General features: G+C 32.2%; 2 protein-coding genes across 3 annotated transcripts; both read right to left on the reverse strand.

The window, feature by feature from the left end:
- Positions 1-1,662: 1,662 nt before the first annotated feature.
- On the reverse strand, positions 1,663-4,174 carry LOC114386956 (proteasome assembly chaperone 4-like). Of its 2 annotated transcripts, none has more exons than XM_028347035.1 (6): positions 3,967-4,174; positions 3,667-3,853; positions 3,289-3,357; positions 3,124-3,199; positions 2,987-3,051; positions 1,663-2,067 (listed from the first exon to the last, which is right to left on the reverse strand). In XM_028347035.1, the coding sequence occupies exons 2-6, from the start codon at positions 3,832-3,834 to the stop codon at positions 1,987-1,989; spliced, it is 459 nt and encodes a 152-aa protein (XP_028202836.1). In that variant the 5' UTR covers positions 3,835-3,853; positions 3,967-4,174; the 3' UTR covers positions 1,663-1,986. The 2 variants fall into 2 exon arrangements, with proteins under 2 accessions (XP_028202836.1, XP_028202835.1); XM_028347034.1 differs by having other exon boundaries at positions 3,667-3,843; positions 3,967-4,173.
- Positions 4,175-7,002: 2,828 nt separating this feature from the next.
- LOC114388499 (probable sugar phosphate/phosphate translocator At3g17430) lies at positions 7,003-11,690 on the reverse strand. The gene is made up of 9 exons (XM_028349011.1): positions 11,173-11,690; positions 10,876-10,983; positions 9,827-9,858; positions 9,689-9,739; positions 8,974-9,035; positions 8,597-8,858; positions 7,884-8,149; positions 7,718-7,812; positions 7,003-7,551 (listed from the first exon to the last, which is right to left on the reverse strand). Exons 1-9 carry the CDS (start codon positions 11,257-11,259, stop codon positions 7,360-7,362), a joined length of 1,155 nt encoding a protein of 384 aa, XP_028204812.1. The 5' UTR covers positions 11,260-11,690; the 3' UTR covers positions 7,003-7,359.
- Positions 11,691-23,622: the final 11,932 nt, after the last annotated feature.

Here is a 23,622-nt window from a genome sequence, read left to right on the forward strand (position 1 = left end):
TTGCATAAGTGTTGCAAAATAGTCCTTTCATTAAATTTTAAAGTAACGTCGTTAGTGAGGTCAATTTTAGTGCCACGTGGACTATCCAACGTGGCACTAAAGGATGACGTGGCATGACACGTGGACGTACCTCCTAAAAGATGTCACGTCATTTGATGATAACAAAATGAGTAAATAGGCAATTTAGTCCCTGACTTTGTACCCCTGTTGCATATTAGTCCCTAATTTAATGAAAAATTCAAAATAGTCCCTATCTTTTGCATAAGTGTTGCAAAATAGTCCTTAACTTAAAAGATGCCAGAAATCGTGCTTAAAGTGTCCATGCATTGCAAAGGTTGTGCCTTACACGATTTCTGGCGACGCAGATTCCTCCTTGGATTCCTTGTCATCTTTTGATTCCTGTGGTTTTTTCTCTTCTTCTTTCTTTTCTTCTTCATTAGTTTTTTTCTCTTCCACTTTGTTTTCCTCTTATTTTTTCTCTTCCTATTCAAAACACAAAAAAAAAAAAAAATCAAAACCCAGAATGATACATTGATGGTAATTGAAGAGAAAAAAAGAGGAAAAGAGAATGGTTATGCAGACCTCACCCATTTGTGTTGACGGCTACAAAGATAAGGTTGTTGCTGTGGATTTTTGGTTCTTTTTATTTGTGCAAGTGTGTGTGGGTTCTTTTTCATATATATGCCTCAATTGGTTCAGAACCATCAAATTTGAAGAAGTCACTCATTCTATCATCATCAAATGACGTGGCACTAAAATTGACCTCACTAACAGCGTTACTTTAAAATTTAATGGAAGGACTATTTTGCAATACTTATGCAAAAGATAGGGACTATTTTGAATTTTTCATTAAGTTAGGGACTAATATGCAATAGGGATACAAAGTTAGAGACTAAATTACCTATTTACTCGTTTTGTTATCATCAAATGACGTGACATCTTTTAAGAGACACGTCCACGTGTCATGCCACGTCATCCTTTAGTGCCACGTTGGATAGTCCATGTGGCACTAAAATTGACCTCACTAACGACGTTACTTTAAAATTTAGCAGAAGGACTATTTTGTAACACTTATGCAAAGATAGAGACTATTTTGAATTTAATATTAAAAAAGGATTAATATGCAAAATAAATACAATCTCATGAACTAAATTGTCTATTCACTCTTTAATTTATAATTTTAAAATTTTGAACAAAATTATTGGAAATATTTTTTTCATTTTCCATTTTGATTTTTTTCCCTATATTAAACTCCATAAAACAAAAAAAAATATAGAAAAGAAAACATTTTCTCGAACCAAACATTTTGGAAGGTTTCGCATTTATCCCCTTAAACCGTCCTACTTTTTCTCTGAAGTTGATTGGTTTTGAATCTTTTGATTACCAAGGCAGCCAAGGAAGACACAGTTCATCCATAACCAGGTTCTCTCCATTTACACTAATGGAGAGAGGATAACAGTAATGAGAGCATAATTTGAGGTTTAAAATTGAGTTTTTGGGATTGCCAACATTGCACTCATGAATCTTAATGTTGGAGAAAAGTGATAAAGACCATATTTTCATTACCTTATGGGATGATGGAAATCCATGGTAGGAAAGACAATATGATTTGTCTTTAATTTAAAATTGATATCACAATGAGTACCAGTTGTTGCCAAATGCTTACCTTAAAAAGATTGATGCATGTTCAAGGAAAAATGGGGCATTCATTCCAGTAATGTAGCATCAACATCATTAATTGCGAAACGTTCAATCATAAGAAAATTTCTAAGTCGCTATGAATCCTAAACAGTTGGAAAATCTATAGTCATCTCATATGTTTGCACCAAGCATGGACAAGAGATCCGAGCAACAACGGCTATTAGTTAACAGTTTTTGTGTCGGGTAAAAATGCTTCAAGTCTTCAATAGCCACTATGGCTGCTAAATTAGGTAAAAACATTGGGATAATGCATGTTTGATGTGTATAAGGTCTCCCAGGCCTGTACTACAAAGATGTTCCTCCCAATCTTGACTTGGTATAGCCCAAACTGATGAGTTTCTGAATCAATATTTTCTCAGCTTCTGTCTGCAATCCATGAAAATTGCAATAAATAATAGAGAATTTAAAAATGAAGCGATGTTAAGTGTGAATAGCAATGAAAATAGGGTAAGCTGCTACTAGTGTAGGATTTTGGGGAGTGTCAGATCAACCTTACACCCCTTGAGCAAAGGGACAATTTACAAAAGTTACAATGACTTGGAAATTTTAAAATCAATCATAAACTACAAGTATTTTATTGCAATCCACTGTCATAAACGTAATGCCAATGCCTAATACTTGGTAACAGCACATGCCATGCATAGTATTCGGTACTAGCATGTGATAAGAACAATTCTTATCTAACAAAATGAGACTATTTGTTAACAAGTAACAACAAAGTAGAGGAAAATACAGAAAGGAAGAACAAATGCTCCTAGCAAAGGTAAATCACTATGGCCCCAAGCTATAATCCTAAACTGAAAATAGAAGTGCACATACCCTTCCCTCCCTCTGAATTATCCAATATAACATTTTTATCCTCAATCTCCTCAAACAATCTTTCCCTCCCAAGTTATTTACAAGGTATTCCCTCCCCTAAATGGAGATTTGGTCCAGATAAGTATGTCACTGGGGCTTTATCAGGTTCCTTCTAGTGACTAATCGAATCTAGGAACCTATCAGCTTGTTCAAATTTCTATGTATTAGTAAGTTAATCGAGTAACTGAATATGCAAGGATTGTACAATGATTACATATTTAATTTTCTGATGAATTATATCCAAGTAGAAAGTTTGAACAACAATATAAATTCTTAGATATATTTCCCTGAGGATATCACTTTTTTGTTTTGAGAAGTTGACTTCAGTATAACGTATAGCAGTAAGAAAATCATTTAGAAGGAGCATAACTTCCCTGTGCTAAGTGCACGCATAAATAAGTGATTGAGAGTGGGAGAAAAAACAAACCTCAAGAATGGGGCTATTTTTTGGAATACTGCAAGCCAAAATTATGTTGAGACCAGTCTTTAACACTGAGAAACAAAGAAAGTTAATTCATAAACTAGAGGAATAAAATTTTAACTATCAAACATGATAATAGTTACCTAATCGATGAGCAATGCCAGACCCTGTATTATCAGAAACCCCTCCAAGTATGGAAGTGACAGATACCATATTGTTCTGCATGTATCACCATAGATCAAAATCCGTATATAATCTATAAACATACTCATGAGTAATGATGAGCATAAAGGAATGAAACAACTTACAGGACGAGTAGAAGCTGCTGCATACATGTGTCCCAATTTTGCAGAATTGTAACCAATCCAAACATATATCTACGACAACCATTCATATCAAAAGAATGTTTGGGAGAGGAAAAAAACCAAAGCATTAAAAGATAATAACTTTCATTATAGGCCATATCACAAATTCCCCTATTAAAATTCCATACTTCCAAATCTAATGCAAGTGAAAATAAAGTTGTCACCACTTGGTTCCAAAAGTATACACTCATATTGGGACAATTGGACTAAAGCCTTGTTTGTGAGTGACCCAAATGAAAAAAAACTTATCTTTCCGGGTTTTTTTATATTTAATTGAATCTATTGAAAGTTGAAACATGAAGAATTTGATGTTGGGAAAACCTGTTTGGGAAAGCGAATGATTTGAAAATGGAGGTTAACATCATTGACGAGTTCAGAAAAGGTAGTGATCTGCAATTGACCCTGTGGCTGTGCATGTGCATTACCCTTCTCTTCCTTCAATTTCAACTCTTCAATCCCATTCTCCAATCCTTCAGAATCCATCATCATGACACAAAACTGCAAAACCCTAAACCCAAAAAACTCAACTTTTCATGACACATGTGCAACCAAAAAAAATAACACTGTCTACAAGCACCATACTGAAACTAACTAAGATGAATATATAATTTAATGCATTACCTCTATGCGCTGTAGTTGTTGCTATTTGATAGCACAAAAGCTTATATAATTTTTGCTTCTACCCCTCTCTTCTCCAATTCTGATACCCTCACTCGCCTCTGTTTCTGAGACTGGCAAGATCTTCTTCGTTATGAAATAGGAATCGTTTCAACTTTTACCCTTAAAAGGTTGAAGAAGCAACCATTGAATAAGAAGTGAGAATAGTTATTAGGGTCTCTGGTCAAGTTTATTTTAATCATTTATTTTAGGGTATGTTTGGCGAGTTTTATTTTTCTTAATAGTTATTTTTAAATTAAAATTGAAAATAAGAATTTACAGTCTTATTTGAAGCTGGTTTTTAGTTTTATTTTATTTTATTTAAAAGCTTCTTTTAAGTTCAAAATTGTTTAGTATTTTTTAAAAAAAATTATAGTCTTATTTGAAATTAGTTATCTTGTCTAATAAAAAATATATTCATAGAATAAAAATAAATATTGTGTAAAATTAGTAGTAATATATTCATGAAAATATTTTATTGTTAATAAAATAAATTAAAATATTTTAAATATGGATATTAAAAACTTTTAATTTTTAAAAATGAAAAATACTTTAGTTAATAAAAATTTATTTTCATATAATTTGTGGATAATATATAATATAAATTGAAGGTTTGATTCAAAAAATAATGTTAAAAGTAGATTCCAAAATAAATGTATTAATGTTTCCAATCCTTTTAACACTACTTTTGGAAAAATATATCAAGTTATATAATATAATAAGATAATAAAAATTATATGCATATGTAATTAGTGTTTTGATATATGTAACAACTGTATATGTACATATGCATATACTTTTTATTATTTTATTATATAACTTGACCAAACGTCACGTTAAAGGATTGGAAAAATTAATGCATTTATTTTATATATTTAGTCAAAATATTAACATTTATTGTAAGACAAATATGTTATTAATTTTTTATATTGTCGTTTTCAATGTGAATGTATTATTATAAAAAAAATGATAATCATGAATGGTTGATTGTAAAAAAAAAAGATATAATCCTAAATAAATTATTTTTTTTCAAAAGTTTTTATTGGTAAATATTCCTTGGACAGAAGAAGAGGATTCAAAGAAGGAAAAAGTAAAGAATAATAATGTGCTGAAAAGAAATAAAATTTAAGAAATGTCTAAGAAGAGGTAAAATAATAATAAATAAGATTGATAACAATCTTTAAAACTTAAGAAACATTAAATAATTAAAAAAAGTATATTAAATATTGTCAAATGATAAGTTAAAATTTACTTTATAATGAGTTAATTTTATGTAACGGCAAAAAAAAATACTATCAACTTATAAATTCTAACATTTTGAATGTCAAGGAACAAAGTGAAAAATAATTGTTACTCAAAGAACACATTAATCAATTGAATACACATTATAATGAGAAAATTTAAAGAGAAATGAAAATGTACAATTGAAAATAACTTTAAAAGAAATGATGATTAATATTATTTATACCAATAAAATATATCTATTTTCCGGTATCAACAATTCATCACTTAAAAACTTTAATGTTGAACATACTTTGACTTGTAATAATTTAAACATTCTTTATAAGTTTTTTTAACAAAAGTGTGAGTAAGACTAAAGCGCGTTGAAGAAAAGTTTTGTATTAATGTGTAAGAATAATTAATAATCCTGAAAAAAAATATTACAAAATCATGTTAAATATAACTTACAAAAATATATTATATTATAAAAATAACAAACCATACATAATATACAATAAAATTTCAATGTAAAACTTTTACAATACATTCTAATTGTATTCAATCTATACCAGTAAATGACCTTATCTTGTTCACTTAGACATACCTTCAAACCAAAATTCAAGTTATCACTATCAATTTTATTTTTTCAAGAACAAAATAAGATGATAAATTTTGTTTTAAAAAAACACACTAATCATTTTCAATAGTCAATTCATTCCGATTAATCACTATTAACTTGAATTAGTTGGCAATGATTAATAAACCTTCATCATTAATTTTTTATAGACCAATTGTATTTTTACTTAACTTTTATATTATAAGTTTTGCACATAAGAAAGAGATAATAAGTAAAGGGAAAAAGTATATATAATAAGATCAAGATGAAAGACATAATGAAAAGGCAAAGGATTAAATGTAAAATAATATTGTAAAAAAACGAAATAAGGATAATTATAATCTTTGTGGCCATACTTGTAGCTAACCCTCATCTACAGGTCTTTGTAATTAAAAATATTATTTTGTCCTATTTTATCATTTCAATTATTCTCATATTATTAAGACATTTGTCCTATATTATCATTTCAATTATTCTCATATTATTAAGACATTCAAAAACAATATAATGAAGAAATCGCATACACACATGTTGACAATATATTAAAATTTCGACTTAAATATATTTTTAATATTTATTTTATATTTTATATTGCATATATGAAATATATATTTAAACCTAAAAATCTGTCATTTGACACGTTGATAGTTCAATGCTCAATAACATTTTTAATCCCTCAAATATGAAATCTAATATTTTTAGTCCATCAAATAAAAAATTTCATTTAAGTCCCTTAATTTCTGAAAATTGAAAAATCATCACCAAGTTATACATTTAAACTGTCAAAAATCAATTAGGAGAGACTAAAAAGAAAATTTAAAATTAAGAGACTAAAAACAGCAAATAAAAATTTAGGAGACCAAAACAAAAAATGATCCCTATTTGAGAAACAAAAAGATATTTAAGTCCTAAATTAATATTTATAAACAGGACAACTAGAAAGTCCGCCGACAAAATTGTCAAGTACAACCAAGGCTCGCAAAAAAATGAAAATCATATAACTGCAGCCACAGGTTGAATATAATTTTCAAACACCACAAGCTATGTATACACCATTGTAATGTAAATAATATAATATAAAAAAACAATTTATAACTAAATAATTCAAACAAGGCCTACTGTCAGAATTTTAGCATAAAAAATTATCAAACAAAAAGTAGCTATTTCATTATATCATGAAGTTAAAATTTAGATTGAAGCATAAAAATTAAAACTAATTAGATTTAAATGTTGGATTCAGTAACTTAAGAAATAATTAAATAACTGGGCCTCCCAACCAGCAGACCTGGTTATACAAGAGACCAATTTGTCCCCTCATCTACTGTCAAAAACCATGTTTCACAGTGGTAACGCAGAAATGATGCATTCTACACAGGCAATTACAAAGAGCAAGCATATGATTTCATTATAAAACCTATGGCCTAAAAAGAATGAGGAAATAGGGGTGCATTTGACTCAGCTTCCCCTTCCCAGTTCTTTCTCCAAAAGGGTACTCTAAAAATAATCTTGTATTTGGGTTTTCACTTTCCTGTTGCATATTGGTTGGTTAACTGCGTTCGTCCAATATGAGATAACCTTGATGATGAAATTAGTGGCGTTTCTTCATCAATTTTCATATCAGAAGCAGTACCATTAGCTCCACTGCTTCCCTCATCGTCACCAATGTTATCTGGCACATAAATATCCGATGACTTCTTCTCGAATTTCCAGTCCTGCATGTCACAGATTTGAATAAATATGGAATGATGTTTTGTTCGAAAATTACTACAATGAAACAAGGATTGGCAGTTCTCACTTTGAAATTTTGCATTGTCTTAAAAGGATTATACATTTATAAAGTACTAGTAACATGTAAAAGAAGATAGAAGGAGATGAGACCTTCGTGATCCTATCCGGTATACTTTCAACAGGCAATTGAGAGGCACGGACATCCTTAACCTTTATGTAATTGTACATCACAACTCCACACAATGCTGCAGGAAAATTATGAAATGGTTAGAGGGAGGGTGTGATTAAAGAATATCATGATTCATACAAAACTCACCAATAGCATAGCCAATTATATTCAACCCGGTTATTGTAGATTCTGGGAATATAACAGTTGAAAGAGCTATCAATATCCAGTCTTTAAGCACACCGGCGACCCGGATGGTTACAGCACCGGTTCTACCAATGACTAAGAAAATGGAGAAATTTAAGGCTAGAGCACATATAGCGTTGGACAAGAAGATCCAAAAATTAAACTGAATCTGCGAAACTTCCATTACAGGCTTCTCCAGTAGGTACCAAGGCACAAAGAGAAACACAAAACTGCGTAAAGCAAAGAGCAAAAGAAGTTAGCAACTCACATGGCATGCAAGATTTGTAGATAAGCATACATTGATACCCTAAATAACATCACTTGTTTATTTGAGCTAATAAGTTGAGCAATAAACTAGATTTATGACATAAATTGCACGGTTAGAAAAGGCAAACAAATACAAGGATACCAATTATTCATACATGTGCATGATGTGGAGTCCGCATTGCCCATAATTTGTGCAATTTAAATTATTGTGTATTAAATCACAGATAAAGAGAAAAGTATTTACATATGAAAAGTTATTACCCAAGTCCAGATGATCATGAATCAATTAGATGGTTATTAGTAACAGATAAACTGCCACATTTTCTGTTTGGCTTCAGTATGTATGAAAATTGTACAGAATCCAGTGATGTATCTTTGAGAAAACTACTTAAGAATATCAACAGAAATACCTGCATGGAGCTATGTAATATAAGCTTGTAATAGGATTTAGAGTCAACCCCTTTTTCTGCAGAAGAACTTGCGTTAAGACCAGTCTTAAAGCTTCTGCAAATATGCCTGTGACCTGGTAAACTGTACCAACTATATTAAAATGAATTTCCCCATATGAGGAGATGACAACCCCAACACTGACCAGCAACATGTTCAAGAACACATCACACCTTGCTTTGTCAGTACCGCAGAAAACAGCCATAATGAAAGTTGCCACCGGCACTGAAATACCAAGTTTAAGAATCAAGGAAATTGTGTCACCAGAAAAGGAAAAAAAAAATTAAGGAAATTGAGCTCAGATAGTAAGAGAAACATGAGAAATTCATAAAAAACATACTCAGAGCTTTGAGCATCTGGATAAAAGCCACAGAGATGTGCAAGTAGGCCGTGTTACCAAACCTGTACCATTCAAAGGCATTACATATTGCCCATATAAATAGTTGTTTCTTCAAAACTATTGATAATAGTAAGCATGTGTAAAATCAAAAGAGGATAGTGCTTGATATTTAGTACCACACAACAGGAACATCTATACTTCATAGAAACGTCATGTCATACTTTAAAATTTGAATTATATATTACATAAATGAACAATATTCTATGTTCTCTAATTGGGCTTTCATTGAGCACAGAATGCATAGTAATTCTATGCACCACGAGATCATGATTATACTATATTCTCTGAGGAGGGTTGATACTTTAGAAATGAGAACATTGAACTTCAAACGAGTAATCTCCATCTAACAGGTTTGCTTAGTCAATGCTGGAATAAATACTCCAAATTTATGAAACATTACTATAAGCTATTGAGAAAACATTTTACAAAGATGACAGTATTAGAAGTAGAACTATCCTTAGATGGGTGTTCCATGGGAAAACTTCCAGAAATCATGCTTAACTGCTTAATGATGATTCATACCATCAATAATCCAACAATGGCCAAATTACGCACAATTAAAAAATACATACACAAGGGGCATGTCCCAACCCCATTAACAAATCTGAGAATAATGTTCAGAAAAAGTACAGTTAGCTCATTTTGCAGTGCTTACCAAAGACTAGATGCAAAGAAAGCACTTATTGGTACCACACAAGTTGCATATCTGCCACAGAAGGAACTTTGTTTTAGAAAGAAGATTGTCTAAAGATAAGTAGAGCTCTAGAAGGATTTAAATCTATGGCAAACTCACATTTCAAATGTCATTTTGACAGGAGTCACAATCTGCAATAACATAAGAAAAGGGTATTGGTTAAGGTAGGAACCAAATAATCAAACAACAATGAAACGTAATCAAGCAAAGGAGTGGTAGATGGAAAATATTCAATTCAAGCATAGAAAGTAAGTGTTACATATGGTATGTAGAGTGTAAAATCAAAACATGTGAATAATGAGTATATATGTCAAAAATAAAAATAAAAATAAAATCAGAATGAAGGCCATATGAACTGGTTAGCAATTCATAATATTCTCCTATGTACCCATACCAAGCTTTCGCTTCCTACTACTTCTCACAAGTTGCACATAACATTGTAGAAAACACATTTAGATTTAAAGAAGCAATCCATCACGTATACCAACTTGCACTTAGTGTACGTATTACGATGTGTTACTGTTAGTTGCAATAACTTAGACATCGTACACAAACATTTTACGGACATAAAAGATCATCCAAGCTAACTTGTATTTAATATGCTATGAATGTTGTTAACTGGAAAACCAAATTGGTAAGTTCCTCTATCATTCCCCGAGGCCAAGGAACTTAGTTAACAATATTATTAGCATGTATTCCAAGAAGCTATCATTTTAACTTATGATAGCAACAACAATGTTGCCAAATAAGAGCAAGCTTAACTCCAAGAATTGTCATTTAAATAATGTTAAAACTAATTTGTCATGACATTCAAATAAGAAAAGCACTAACAAAAAGAGTGAGAACAACCAAATGAAACTAATTAGTTAAAATAACGACTAAATTAAATCTAGTGAGAAGAGTACCACACAACAGAAGGAGTCCAATATACACAATGCTAACCCACCAACTGAACACACATCATCTCACACATTACACATATGACCAGTAACTAACAAAAGCCATGACATGACATGTCGGCTAGACAAGAATATCAACATGTTAGAGAAGTGCAAGTACACGAATCAGCAACAATAGCAATCACAAATAAACAAAATAAAAAGAAGATTTTGCAGAAATTAGCAGGTAGAAGAAAAAGGGTTGGTTACCTTAAAGACCCGAACAAGGAAAAACGCGACTGCCCCAGAAAAGGCCATGTGAATCATCGTGAGCGTTATGGGAAGGGGAAAGTTGAAGTATTTCGGCGACAGAACCCACTGCCCCAACAAAAAATTATCAAAACAGAAAATAATAAATATCAAAACATTATTTAATTAACCAAAGGGTCTAGCTCAGTTGGTTGTTCACACATTGAACACAATGTGTGAATGGTAGTAAAAGACCACTTCGATTTCTAAGGATAAAAAAAAAAAAAACTCCTTAAGTGAAAGGGTAGTAGTGGGTACCTTGTTGTACAAAATGACGCCGGAAGAAAGCAGGATGTAGATGAACAAGTAGACATAAGTGAGAAAAAGCGTTTTGTTTATCATCATTTTTTTTGTTTTTGTTTTGAGATTTGGACAAAAGGGGGCAAAGAAAGAAAGAAAAGGGGTTCAGCAGTGAGCTAACAACATGTTGAAAAATGCAACAACTTAAAAGAGAAACCCAAATGTTATTATCAATAATCAATGGTTTAATGGAGGGTGTGGATCGGATCTGTGGAGAGGGGTACCCTCGAAGAGAAGAGAAGAGAAGAGAGGAATAAGGGGAGAGGGTACCCAGTTGAGTGGAATATATAAGGAGGAGAAGAATGAAGATAGATGGAATTGCAAATTGAATGGTTCCAAATCTGGGAGAGAGGAGGAGGAGGAGGAAGGTGGGTGTGAAATGTGAATAGATGATAAAAAATGAATGAATGAGGGTAGGTAATTGGGAAGTGGCTGAAGAGAAAGTTACCACTTTTCGAAACGAGTCATTAATGGGGGAGCTGCTTCGTACCATGTGCTTTCTTACTATTCTGCTTCTTTTCTCTGCTCCAATTACTTTCTGTTTTTCAAAGGAATTTTTTTTTATGTTAAATCAGTGTTTTCTCCTCTAATTTATTTTGTTCTATTTGGACATTTAGTTTTTTTTTTCGATTACTTTTTTCTGATTTTTAAAATCCATTTATGTTATCAAAATTAAACTAAGGGGGCTAGAGAATATGCATGTCATACTAACATTAAACGGTTTAAAATTGTTTTCAAGTGTGTATTTTTTAACACTATCAGTCTAGTTTAGATGATAAAATCAACTTTAAACTAATTTTAAAAATGAAAAGACTTAATTGGACTAGAATAAAAAAAATATAGAGATTAAATTAAAAAAATAATAAATTAAAAGATAAAAAGTTATATTTGATGTAGAGTCGTAGTCTTGTAGACTCCATTCTTGGGGAGAAGAAAAATTATAAATTTATTTTTTTATTGTATTGTAAGCAATTAAAAGACATTTTTTTTATTTTTTTATCATGTTATTTATTATATTTTTATATTATTGTCATGTCACAAGTTATAATGTATGAAATCAACAACAAAAATGTGAGTATGAAAAAGGTTTTATTAAAATAATCAATCAAGTTTTTTAACATATATTAATCATCAATAAAATTGATAAATATTTTATATGATAATCCAAAAACTCCATCATATATTTTATTTTAAACACACAAAAAAACTATCAATAAATTTGTTTACTTCTATAAAACTTAAAAATTACTCCTTCCAAACTTAAATATAAGCAAAAAAATTATTTTACAATAAGTAAGAAAGTTGGTTAATAACATTTAATTCCACTAATCTCAATTAATAAATAAGTTATTTTTCTAAATTATTCTTTATTAAAATTTGATATCAACAAAAAGAAAGAACGGTTGAAATTAAACTCCTATCGAATAAAGAATATTTTAAAGGTAAATTTATTAAATAATGTAAAATTAGCTTATATTTAACTTTAACATAAAAAAAAATTATAATCGAATTGGGTGAGAGTATATCAACAGTAATATTAAACTCTTATAAAGACTGGTGGATCTTTCATTACCAAAAAAAATCTCTCATAAATTATAATTATTTTTTTTTTACAAAAAAATTATAATTGTCATTTTCTCTTTGTTCATTTTTTTTCATCTTTTCACCTTCGTTTGCCAAATCCAGATCTTTTGCTACCTCTACAGCACAATTCTCTCTCTAGTATATATTTCAATAGTTGGTCACACTTTCATTCTTTTTTTAACAATTATTGAAATACCTAATCAATGGTTTAATAGTTGAGATTTTGCAGCTGGATGGTTAGTTATGATCCAAGTTGTCATTTACCTTGTATTAGGGTGGATAATTATCTTAACTCAATAGAAAAAATGAGGTAAAAGGAAAGAGTGGAAAATATGTAATTAGTAATTCCTTCATATAGTACTAGTTGTTTAAAGTCAATGCACATACATGAGAAAATATTTAATGAAAATAAAAGTATTATATTTGAATTAAAATGTTTTTATTTTAGTACTTTAATTTTTTTATGTCTGCATCACTTATAGTGGATATTAAATTAAATAAGGATATATTTAAAAATATTAGTTGATCTTTAAATTTTAAAATATCAATTATTTTGAGAGAAAAATACTAAAATAACTAAAAATATGAAAAGAAAGTAGCAAATACTAAATCGAAGAAATGTAGAGAGAGAAAAATAGAATGAAGGAGAGATGAAAATATTGTTAACGGGTATGAATATAATTGTTCATTCTTTTTACTTTTTTCAATTATTTTTTTATAATTTTTTTCTTTAATCATATATTATATTTTCATAAAGAATTGTTGTGTCTTAAAAAGTATTAGTAGTAATTGTAAATAAGATGGAAGAAGTAATTCTTATATGATAAAATATAATTATTTTTCATGTGTATCTTCATATGATACAATTATACTCAAATGTGAATATCCTTTTTAAGAATTTATTTTTCCTTTTCATAAAAAAAGAATTTATTTTTCCAATGACTTAACACAAGTATTTTCGTTTGGAAATAATTATGTTTAAAGCATGTTCATACACTAAATGTAAACAACTTTCTCGATAAAAAAAATTCAATGTGTGATTCGTCGCATTGTAGAAATTAACTCTTTTTATATTAGACCCAACTCTCATTTCTTTCTCTTAAAAAGATTAGAAGTCTAGCTCAAACGTTTTATGGAAAACAAATTACACACTCAAAATACTAAGAATGAGTTTGATTTCTATTTTCAGAAAGAAAAATAAAATAAGCATCTATGTCAAGTCCAATCATGGCAAGACAAAAAAATATATGAAAAACATCTCAAACTATTTCTATTTTTATTTTTTAAAATGATTACAAATCATTTTAAAAAATAATTTTAGATAAAAAAAATTAAATTCCTTATACTAAATAACATAAAATTGTTTCAAAAAATAGTTTCTAAAACTAACTAGTTAGAAAGAAAAAAAAAATTAAGTAATTTGAGTTTTGATTCTTTTGAACACCGAGTAAATTACACTCTTAGAGACATTAGAGACATGAATATTAATAAAAACATATATTTTCATCTGCAAAAAAATTGAGAATACGACACTTTAATCTATTTTTAATTTTCATTAAAAAAAAGTGAAGGAATCAAATTGTAGATATAATTTTAACAACTATTACATTATTTTTATAATTTGATATAAAATGTGATTTTTATTGATTCACTATTGAATTACATTTACATATTATCAAGATCGTCTATGTCAAATTTTATCAAAATTGAATACCAATAAGAAAGTAATCAAATGATCCATATTTTAGTATATTTTGAAATGTTTGTATTATGTTAGTCTATATGAAAAAAGTAACATTAATATGAAATTTTACATATGTGAAAGGAACTTTCAATCCAACGATGAGTTTAAAAAAATATTATTCAATTGAAAATTATAAAATAATGTAACAGTTGTTAAAGTTATATCGGTGTAATTTAATATATCTAACATTAAAAAAATTGTTAATAAAATATTCTTACACTACTATTATTCAGATATACAAGTATTATATGGCCTCCCTTTTGTGTTAAAATACACATTCACAACCTTAACCAATGCAAATATATAACATCTAACTTTATAATATATAGAGAGATCAAATTACATCGGCACAATTTTGTCAATTATTATATCATTTTTATAACTTGACATAGAATGTGAATTTTATCAATTCAACTGTTGAATTGTATGTACATATTATCAAGATCGTCTATGTCAAATTTTATCAAAATTGAACAACAACAAAAGGTAATCAAATGATTCATATTTTAATATATTTTGAAATGTTTATATTACGTCAATTTTAATATATATGAACAAGGTAGTAAATGATTTTGGAATAATATGAATTTTTGCATACGTGATGTATGTGAAAAAAAATTTCAATCCAACGGTAAATTTTAAGAAGATATTATCCAATTGAAAGTTATAAAATAGTGTCAAAGTAATTTGATTCCTCCTTTTATATATATATATATATATATATATTAAAGATATATAAAATTTTATCTGTTAATTTATGCCATTAAGTATTATTCTAAATAAGTCATTATGAATTATGTTATATTTAAAAATTATTTATTTTAATTATTTTTTTCGTAAACATTTTTTAACTAATCAAATGAAAATTAAAATAAAATAGCATATATATAATCAAAAATAGGACTAAACACAAGTATTAAGATAAAATTGAGATTGATATATTAATAAAAGGTGCCACAAAGTGTGACCCTCAAAAAGAATAATCTACATGGAAACATAAAAACAAAATGAAAAGAAAACAAAAACGCAATCAGCCTAAAAAAATAAATGGCTACAAACATTAGTTGACAAAGGAACAAGCCAACATCCCATGACCCACATATATAGAAGCCACGACAAAGACAAGGTTTTGAGTCTGCCATAGAACCACTCATGCATTTGCTACCTCTCGATGGAAAATAATACGATTCCTGTGAAATCAAAGACTCTAGCAAACCCTATGTCAGATGAGATAGTGAACTCTACGTATCTTCTTACCCCTCCAGAAAAGACCATATGTTGCATGAAATGAAGCGAAACCTTTAAATGTTGCACTAAAGAAATACCCCACAACGGTAGACCTCACACCAAATCCGAAATGAGAAGGTGCACCTCAAGAACAGGTGCTATGAATCCTCCCTATCAACCTCACAAAAAACACACCCATCATCCTCCACCATAGCCCCCCTCCTCACTAGAGCCACATGAGTAGTTGCCAGTCCAGGATCAGCCTCCAAGAAAATGCCAAGACCTTGGACGGGATATAACACTTCCAAAATGATCAAAATGGAAAATTCACCAACTGCAGACTATTAGAAACCTCAGATGTGATAACCCGGTAGGCCGAGGCCATCGAAAAGAAGGCCTCACCCTCCCATAACCATTTGTCCTCAGTCATTAAATCCAATTGGACCTCAGAAAGTAAGGCCTCCATTTGTTGTATCACCACCTCCTTTTACTCAAATAGAGCTCTCTGTCATCTCCAACTCCACACTACCCCATGATCGTTGGTCTCCACTGACATTTCCCCTACATTAACCTCCTGGTCAACCACCAAATAAAAAAGATGTGGGAAAAAATCCTTCAGACATGACTCTTCAAATTGACGGTCCTCCTAGAAGGAGTCCATCACCAATTCGATGAACCACCTTACTAGAAAACCAATCGTCCCCTACATCAATCCTCATGAAATCCTGCCACCAAGCCACCCAAACTGGGCCTGACGCTCACCAAGCTTATCCAAGCACTCATACCTATAAGTGAGCAAGACACGCCATAGAGAATCATTCTTCGCCAGAAACCTCCACTACCACTTAGCCAACAAACTAGCATTAGAAGCTGCTAAGTTCTTCACCCCTAACCCTTCATTCGCTTTAGCCCTACACACTGAATTCCAATCCACCCAACATATCTTATCTGAGTTCAACACACCAGACCACATAAACCTTTTCTGAATACTCACCAGCGTGGCTATAACACGTTTGGGAGCCCAATAAAAGAGAAAACATAAAGAGGGAGACTTAATAACATAGAGTTTATCTAGGTGATCCTCCCTCCTAAAGAAAGATATTGTCTCTTCCAACTTCCAAGCCGCCTCCTAAAAGAAGAAACCACAAGTTTCCACGTTGAAACCCTCTTGGGACTAGTGCCTATCAAGAAACCAAGATACAAAAATAGGACACTAGACAATGAACAATGCAAGAAATCAGAGGTGCTAGCCATAAATCCCCTGTCCACATAAAAACAAGAAACTGCTTTTTAGGAAATTAACCCGACACCAACTCAAAGCCATGTAGAATGGCTTTAACAACCCAAAAATTACCATAACAATGCTCCCTTATGATAATCGAATCATCAACATACTGAAGCAAAGAAAACTCCAACGTTGGGCTTAACCTAAGACTCCTAAAATCTCCTATTTCCCTTGCCTTCTTGACCAAACCTTGTAACCCTTTCACCACCATCAAGAAAAGAAATGGGGCCAACGGGTCCCCCTACTTTAGCCCCCGCTCAGCCTAAAACTCCGTTGTAGGGATGCCATTAACTAACATAGATACTCAAACACACCACCACCCTAACCCATTTCCTCTAAGTGTGATCAAAACCCAACCAATTCATCATATAGTCCAAAAAATCCCAACTCACTGAATCATATGCCTTCTCAAAATCAATCTTGAACATGAAACACTCTCTTTTACTCCGCTTCACTAAGTCCAGGAACTCATTAGCCACAACCACAACATCCAAAATGCACCGGCCAGGCGAAAAAGCTAACTGCAAGATGAGATAACACATCCAAGTACCTTACTCAACCTAAGAGCCAAGAGCTTAGAAATCATCTTGTGCATGCTACCAATGAGAGAAATCGATTGGTATTTCAAAAGAGACTAGGGGTAATCCTTTTTCGGGATCAACATTACAAACGACAACGTCACTGCCTTAAGCAAAACACCAGAAGAGAAAAATGTAGAAGCAAATGACTTTGATGTTTTGATGATGATCATGATGATTTGATGCAAATGCGCTTTTCAAGTTTAATTCAAGACAATGATTCAAGAATACAAGACACAACATCAAGATGATCACTAGTATTTTAGGAAGGAAATTCCTAATTGAAATAGCAAAAAGGTTTGGCCAAGAAATTTAAGTTAAAAAGTCTTTTTCAAGAGATTTACTCTCTGGTAATCGATTACCAGAGGATGTAATCGATTACCAGTGGCCAAAAATGATTTACAACAGCTATTAAAATTTGAATTCAAATTTTAGACTGTGTAATCGATTACACAATATTGGTAATCGATTACCAGCAGTTAATAAACATTTTAATTCAAATTTTAAAACCTGTAATTGATTACACAAATCCTGTAATCGATTACCAGAGGAGATTTTCAGAAAATTATTTCTAAGAGTCACATCTTTTCAAATGGATTTTACATGGCCACCAAAGGCCTATTTATATGTGACTTACAACACGAATTTGCTCAGAGTTTTTCATAACAAAAAGTCTTATTCTCTCAAAGAGCAAAAACATTTCATCCTCTTAAGAATTCCTTGGCCAATACACTTGTAATTCAATAAGAAATTAATTGAGTGCTCAAATTGTACAATCTATCTCTTTCGAGAGGGATTTATTCTTCTCTTCTATCTAAATTCTCAAAGGGGATTGAGAGACCGAGGGTCTCTTGTTGTAAAGAAATCTAAACACAAAGGAAGGATTGTCCTTGTGTGTTCAGAACTTGTAAAAGGATTTTACAAGATAGTGGAACTCTCAAGCGGGTTGCTTGGGGACTGGACGTAGGAACAAGGGTGTGGCCGAACCAGTATAAATTTGAGTTTGCACTTTCTCTTCCCTTAAGCTCGTTTATTTATTATTGCTTTATATTTATATTCAGATTGTTCTATTTGAATCATTATTTAAGAATTCATTTTTAAGGGAACTTGCAACTTGCATTGAAATTGAAATAGAATTTTAATTGGGGAAATAGTTTGCGATGTCTTAATTCAATCCCCCTTCTTAAGATATCTGAGGCCACTTGTCTAACAAAAAACTCCATGACAAAGGACACCAGGTCATCCCATAATAACTCCCAACTAGCTTGAAAGAAACTGAAATCCAACCGATCAGGCCCTAGAATCTTATCCTCTGTGCAACTTTAAACAACCTTCTTGATTTCCTCATGGGAGAAAGGAGCAACCAAGGAGGCGCGATCCATAGAGGACAATTGTTTAAACACAACACCATCAAGCACATGCCTCTCCTCCATCGGCTTTGTAAACAAGGACTAAAAATGTCACACGACCTTTCCCTTCACCTCCTTCACATCCTTCACCTATGCTCCACCCACCTGGAGACCCACTAAGGAGTACCTCCGAGACCTTTCTCTTAGGGAAACACAGAAGTAACTAGAATTAGCATCACCTTCCCTGATCCACCTAACTTGCAACTTCTGAGCCAACACACTTTCCTTGCCCGCACTTTCCTCCAGAACTCTAAGACAAGCAGTCGGCGCTACTCATTATCCACCAACATCTCATCTCAGAACCTATGGTCTAACTCATCCATGTCATCCACTAAAGCAAAAATCTCCACAAATAGACCACTATAGACCTTCCGCTGTGATACCCTAATCTTTGTCTTCAAAAGCTTCAACTTGTCCTTAAATACAAAAGATTTCCACCCAGCCACATGAAACTCCTTCCACCACTCACCCAGGAGCCCCACATAACCAGGATGCACCAACCAATTGTTAAAGAACTTAAAAGGCTTGGGACCCTAGTCCTACAAGCCATTTCACAACATTATCAGACAATGATAAGAAATGTCCATCTTCCCCATCCACTGAGATGACACCCCCCATAGCTTGATCAAATCCCAAGACACCAAAAACTGATCCAATCTACTCATACCAAAACCGTCAGCACTAAACCAAGTGAACCTCTTCCCCACAACTAGCACATCCACAAGCCCCATCTAGGCAATAAACTCCTAGAACTCTACTTGCTCCCCCCACTCCGCCTAAAAGCCATGACCTCGTCGTTCTTTACTAAATGATATCGCATTAAAGTCCTCCACATACCAAAAGGAACCACTAAAAACCCTCTTGGACATTACCAGATCAGCCCAAAGTTTATGCTTACCTGCCAAAATGCAAGGTGAGTAAACGTTAACGAAGTGGAAAATAGACCCGATTTTAACACAGGCAGTACAAAAACCCACAAAACCATCTCCAAAGAAATGATACTTCACCTCCACCACCTTTTCTTCCAAAGACACAAAATCCCACCAGACTGACCAACAAATGACCTTGCCATCCAATCAAAATTTGTAACACCCCATAAACTCTTCAGAATATCATCAAAAAGCATTGAACACTTAGTCTTTTGGAAGAAGCACATAACTACCCCTTCCACTCTGATAAGGGACCAAAGCTTGGCATGCTTAGGCCGATCCTGTATCCCCCTTATGTTTAGCGAAAGAACCTTCATGGGGGAACATGTTGCCTCCCCAGGGAAACCATTGCCTCACACTTTTTGGTTTCCTGCTCCTAGATCCACCTAATCTATTTCTCACCTACCCCCTTAGCCTCTAAACCCCAAGCACTAATAATCGACCACACATGTCTGGCCACTGCATCATTAGAATGATCCCTAACCCTGGTAGTAGTCGAAACAGTAGCTAGATCTTGGAACCACCCAGCTCTGTCCTTTTTGGGGGTTTGAAGACACAACCTCCCTCTGAGTATCCTCCATAACCCTAGCAGCATGGCTACTATAGCCATTGACCTCCATCGTAACTAAAACTCTAGATCCACCTCTAGACCCCTCTCGACCACTTATAAACCTTGACTGAACCACCTGTAGACCATCCGTTATAAGATTCGGCATCTCCAACTCATCATCAGTCTCATCACCATCCTCCTTGCCCTTGTCCGAGCAAGAAGGCACAAAGAGACATACCCATCTTCCTTCACCCAAATGTCAAAAGGCACAATGACCTGCTCATGTCTCGCCAGTCCCCCTTGTAGGTCTCTATGACCCATCATGACCAGAGCCCGCCACTTCCTTTCTCCCCAACCCAGGTTGCCGGCAATCAGGGGCACCAAAACACGAGACAATTGTTCAAAGACAAACCCCGTTGATCATGATCTCTCCCCGCGCCTCCTATAAGCTCCTCATGTCAAAAACCTCCAAGAAACATGCAAAACCAAAACGAGTGTTTAATTAATTTTATTATTGTAGTATTAATTGATATAAATATATAAATAATCTATTTTTTTAACTATTATTACTTAATTATTAAATTTATTAAACATAATATATAATTGATTTCAGTAATATTGTCAAATGCTATATTTAATAAATATAATCTATTTATTGAATCTAATAATTCAATGTTAACCTATAATTTTTAAATTGAATCTCTCTCTCTCTCTCTCCCTTTTTTTATAATTAATGTTAGACATTTATTTCATTCATGATAGAAAATAAAATTAATAATTACGGAAGGTAATATAAAATATATTTTTATTATTAATGATTCTAATTAAGATTATGTATATACTTAATTTGTATAAAAATGAAAAATAGTTTTTCTAAAGATAAAATTTATAAAAGTGTAAGAGTGTGTAGATAAAGTTTATTATAGTGTAAGAGAGACTAAGAGTGTGTGTGTGTGTGGGGGTGGGGGGGGGGGGTTGGTGGGTGGGTGTGAACATTTTCTTACATGAGATAAGATAAGAATGTAAAAACAATTAATAACAACTATTATATCATGCTTAAAAATAATAGACGATTGAGATTAAAATATTTAAAATTCAAATTGAAATATAATATAATATAGCTATCAAATCTCTAAAAGATTCATTAAATAAATCATGTTCTAAAATATCTCGACTATCGTTAACCCATCATCACCATTATGATTGTCATTGCCCCGCTACCATGAATATCATCATCAACCTTGCTACCACCACTACCGCCATCGGCGGTGGGGCAGTAACAATGATAATGACAACAGTGGTGGCAATTGATGATGATGGTGGTGGCAGTGGTGACCATGGTGGTAGTTGCAGCGATGGTGATGGTGGTGGCAGCGACAATCATAGTGGTGATGGTAATGAGTTAATTGAGATAGTTCAAAAAGTAATAATTGAGACCTTTATAGATTTCTTTTTTTTTGGTTAATCTCTTAGAAATTTGATGATATATTAGATTTTAATTTGAAATTTTAAATATTTTAATCTTAACCGTCTATTATTTTTAATCTTAATATGATAATTGTTAATAGTTGTTATCACAGGAGTAGTACTTTGCTAACATATACTTATATATTAAATTATAAAATAATTAAAATATATTAAAAACCATCTTAATATATGATATAGATTTTAAACTCAACACCCATACAAGAAATATGCTATTGTACTAGTTTACTTTTGTTATGTTTGGATTAATGATAGATGGTTAAATGGAGAGGGATAGACTAGAAAGGAATCATGTTATTCCCCTGATTGTTTTGTAAAATTAGACATGGAACATAATTGAAGAAGATGGATTATGATTTATTTCATTCTATTTCATTACTTAACACTAATTTTTTCTCCCTCTCACCCTCAATTTGGGTTGCACTTGATGTAACAAAGCTTCTATGGTATAAATGATTATCTAATCTTTGTAAATTTTACCCTAATCATAAGCCTCTAAAGGGTAGGACTCTCTATTCTCTCCTTGTGAGATGCACATTTCTCTCTCTGCTAGGCTAAACCCCTTTTAGGGTTTCTCTGTGGATGTGAGCTTTGTTCCTTACTATCTCTCTTCTATTTTTCACTATGGATCAAAACTCTGGAAAACTTGTCTCTTAATGGTAACAATGATGATTTGATAGTCCAAGTGGAAAAAGGTGAATGACGACGCACCGAACTTGGCTTTCTACCCCGTGGGGAGATTCTTAACATATTGAACCATCAGAGCTCCTATCATGATGGAGCATATGTTTAAGATCTAGCATCCAAAAGTTGGTGTCTCTATCAAAAAAGGTGATGGTGTCTTTCTCTTCCAATTTTACCATACATTGGACATACAAAAGGTTATATGTGATGCACCATGGACTTTTGACAGACACTTGCTCCTACTCAGCCTCATTAGAGAAGGTGAAGCTCCAAAACAAATCCCTTTTATTCAAAGCACCATTTTGGATACAAGTCCACAATATGCCTCTAGGCTTTATTTCTTTGGCGGGGGGAACGAGTATAGCTAATTTTTTTGGGTGAGTTCTTAGACTATGATGAAAAGAACAACTTAACCTTCTGGAGACCTTTCATGCAAGTTTGTGTCTTACTAGATGTCAGGAAGACACTAAAGAAAACAAAGAGGATCCGCAAACCAGAAAAGGAGGCCACAAAAGTGCACTTCAAATATGAAAAGCTTGGTGTTTTTTGCTATGTCTGTGGCTTGCTAGGCCATACAGAAGATTCATGCAATCGACTTTTCTTCCAGAAATCAGGGTAGAAGCATGAAAGCCAGGTGGCTATAGAGGCTTTAAGTATCTCCATCGTGATGATCAACCAAACAAGCAGAGCTATGACCACAACCAATGTGCACCCGACATGAATAACAGAAAAGATCCTACTAATTGCGCTCAAATCATTGACGACAATCATAAAAGGGATGCTCTGATTCTTTTAGTTTTTAAAAACCCCTAGCTGTTATTTGTTGCGAAAAATAAGTATAGAAATAAAGATGATATCAAATCTCTTAATGGAGATAGCCATAACAATGATGATAACATGGGTACTGATTTGATTGTCTCAGACAAAAAAGGA

Source organism: Glycine soja, chromosome 15, assembly GCF_004193775.1.
Source record: "Glycine soja cultivar W05 chromosome 15, ASM419377v2, whole genome shotgun sequence".
NCBI classification, from domain to species: Eukaryota; Viridiplantae; Streptophyta; class Magnoliopsida; order Fabales; family Fabaceae; genus Glycine; species Glycine soja.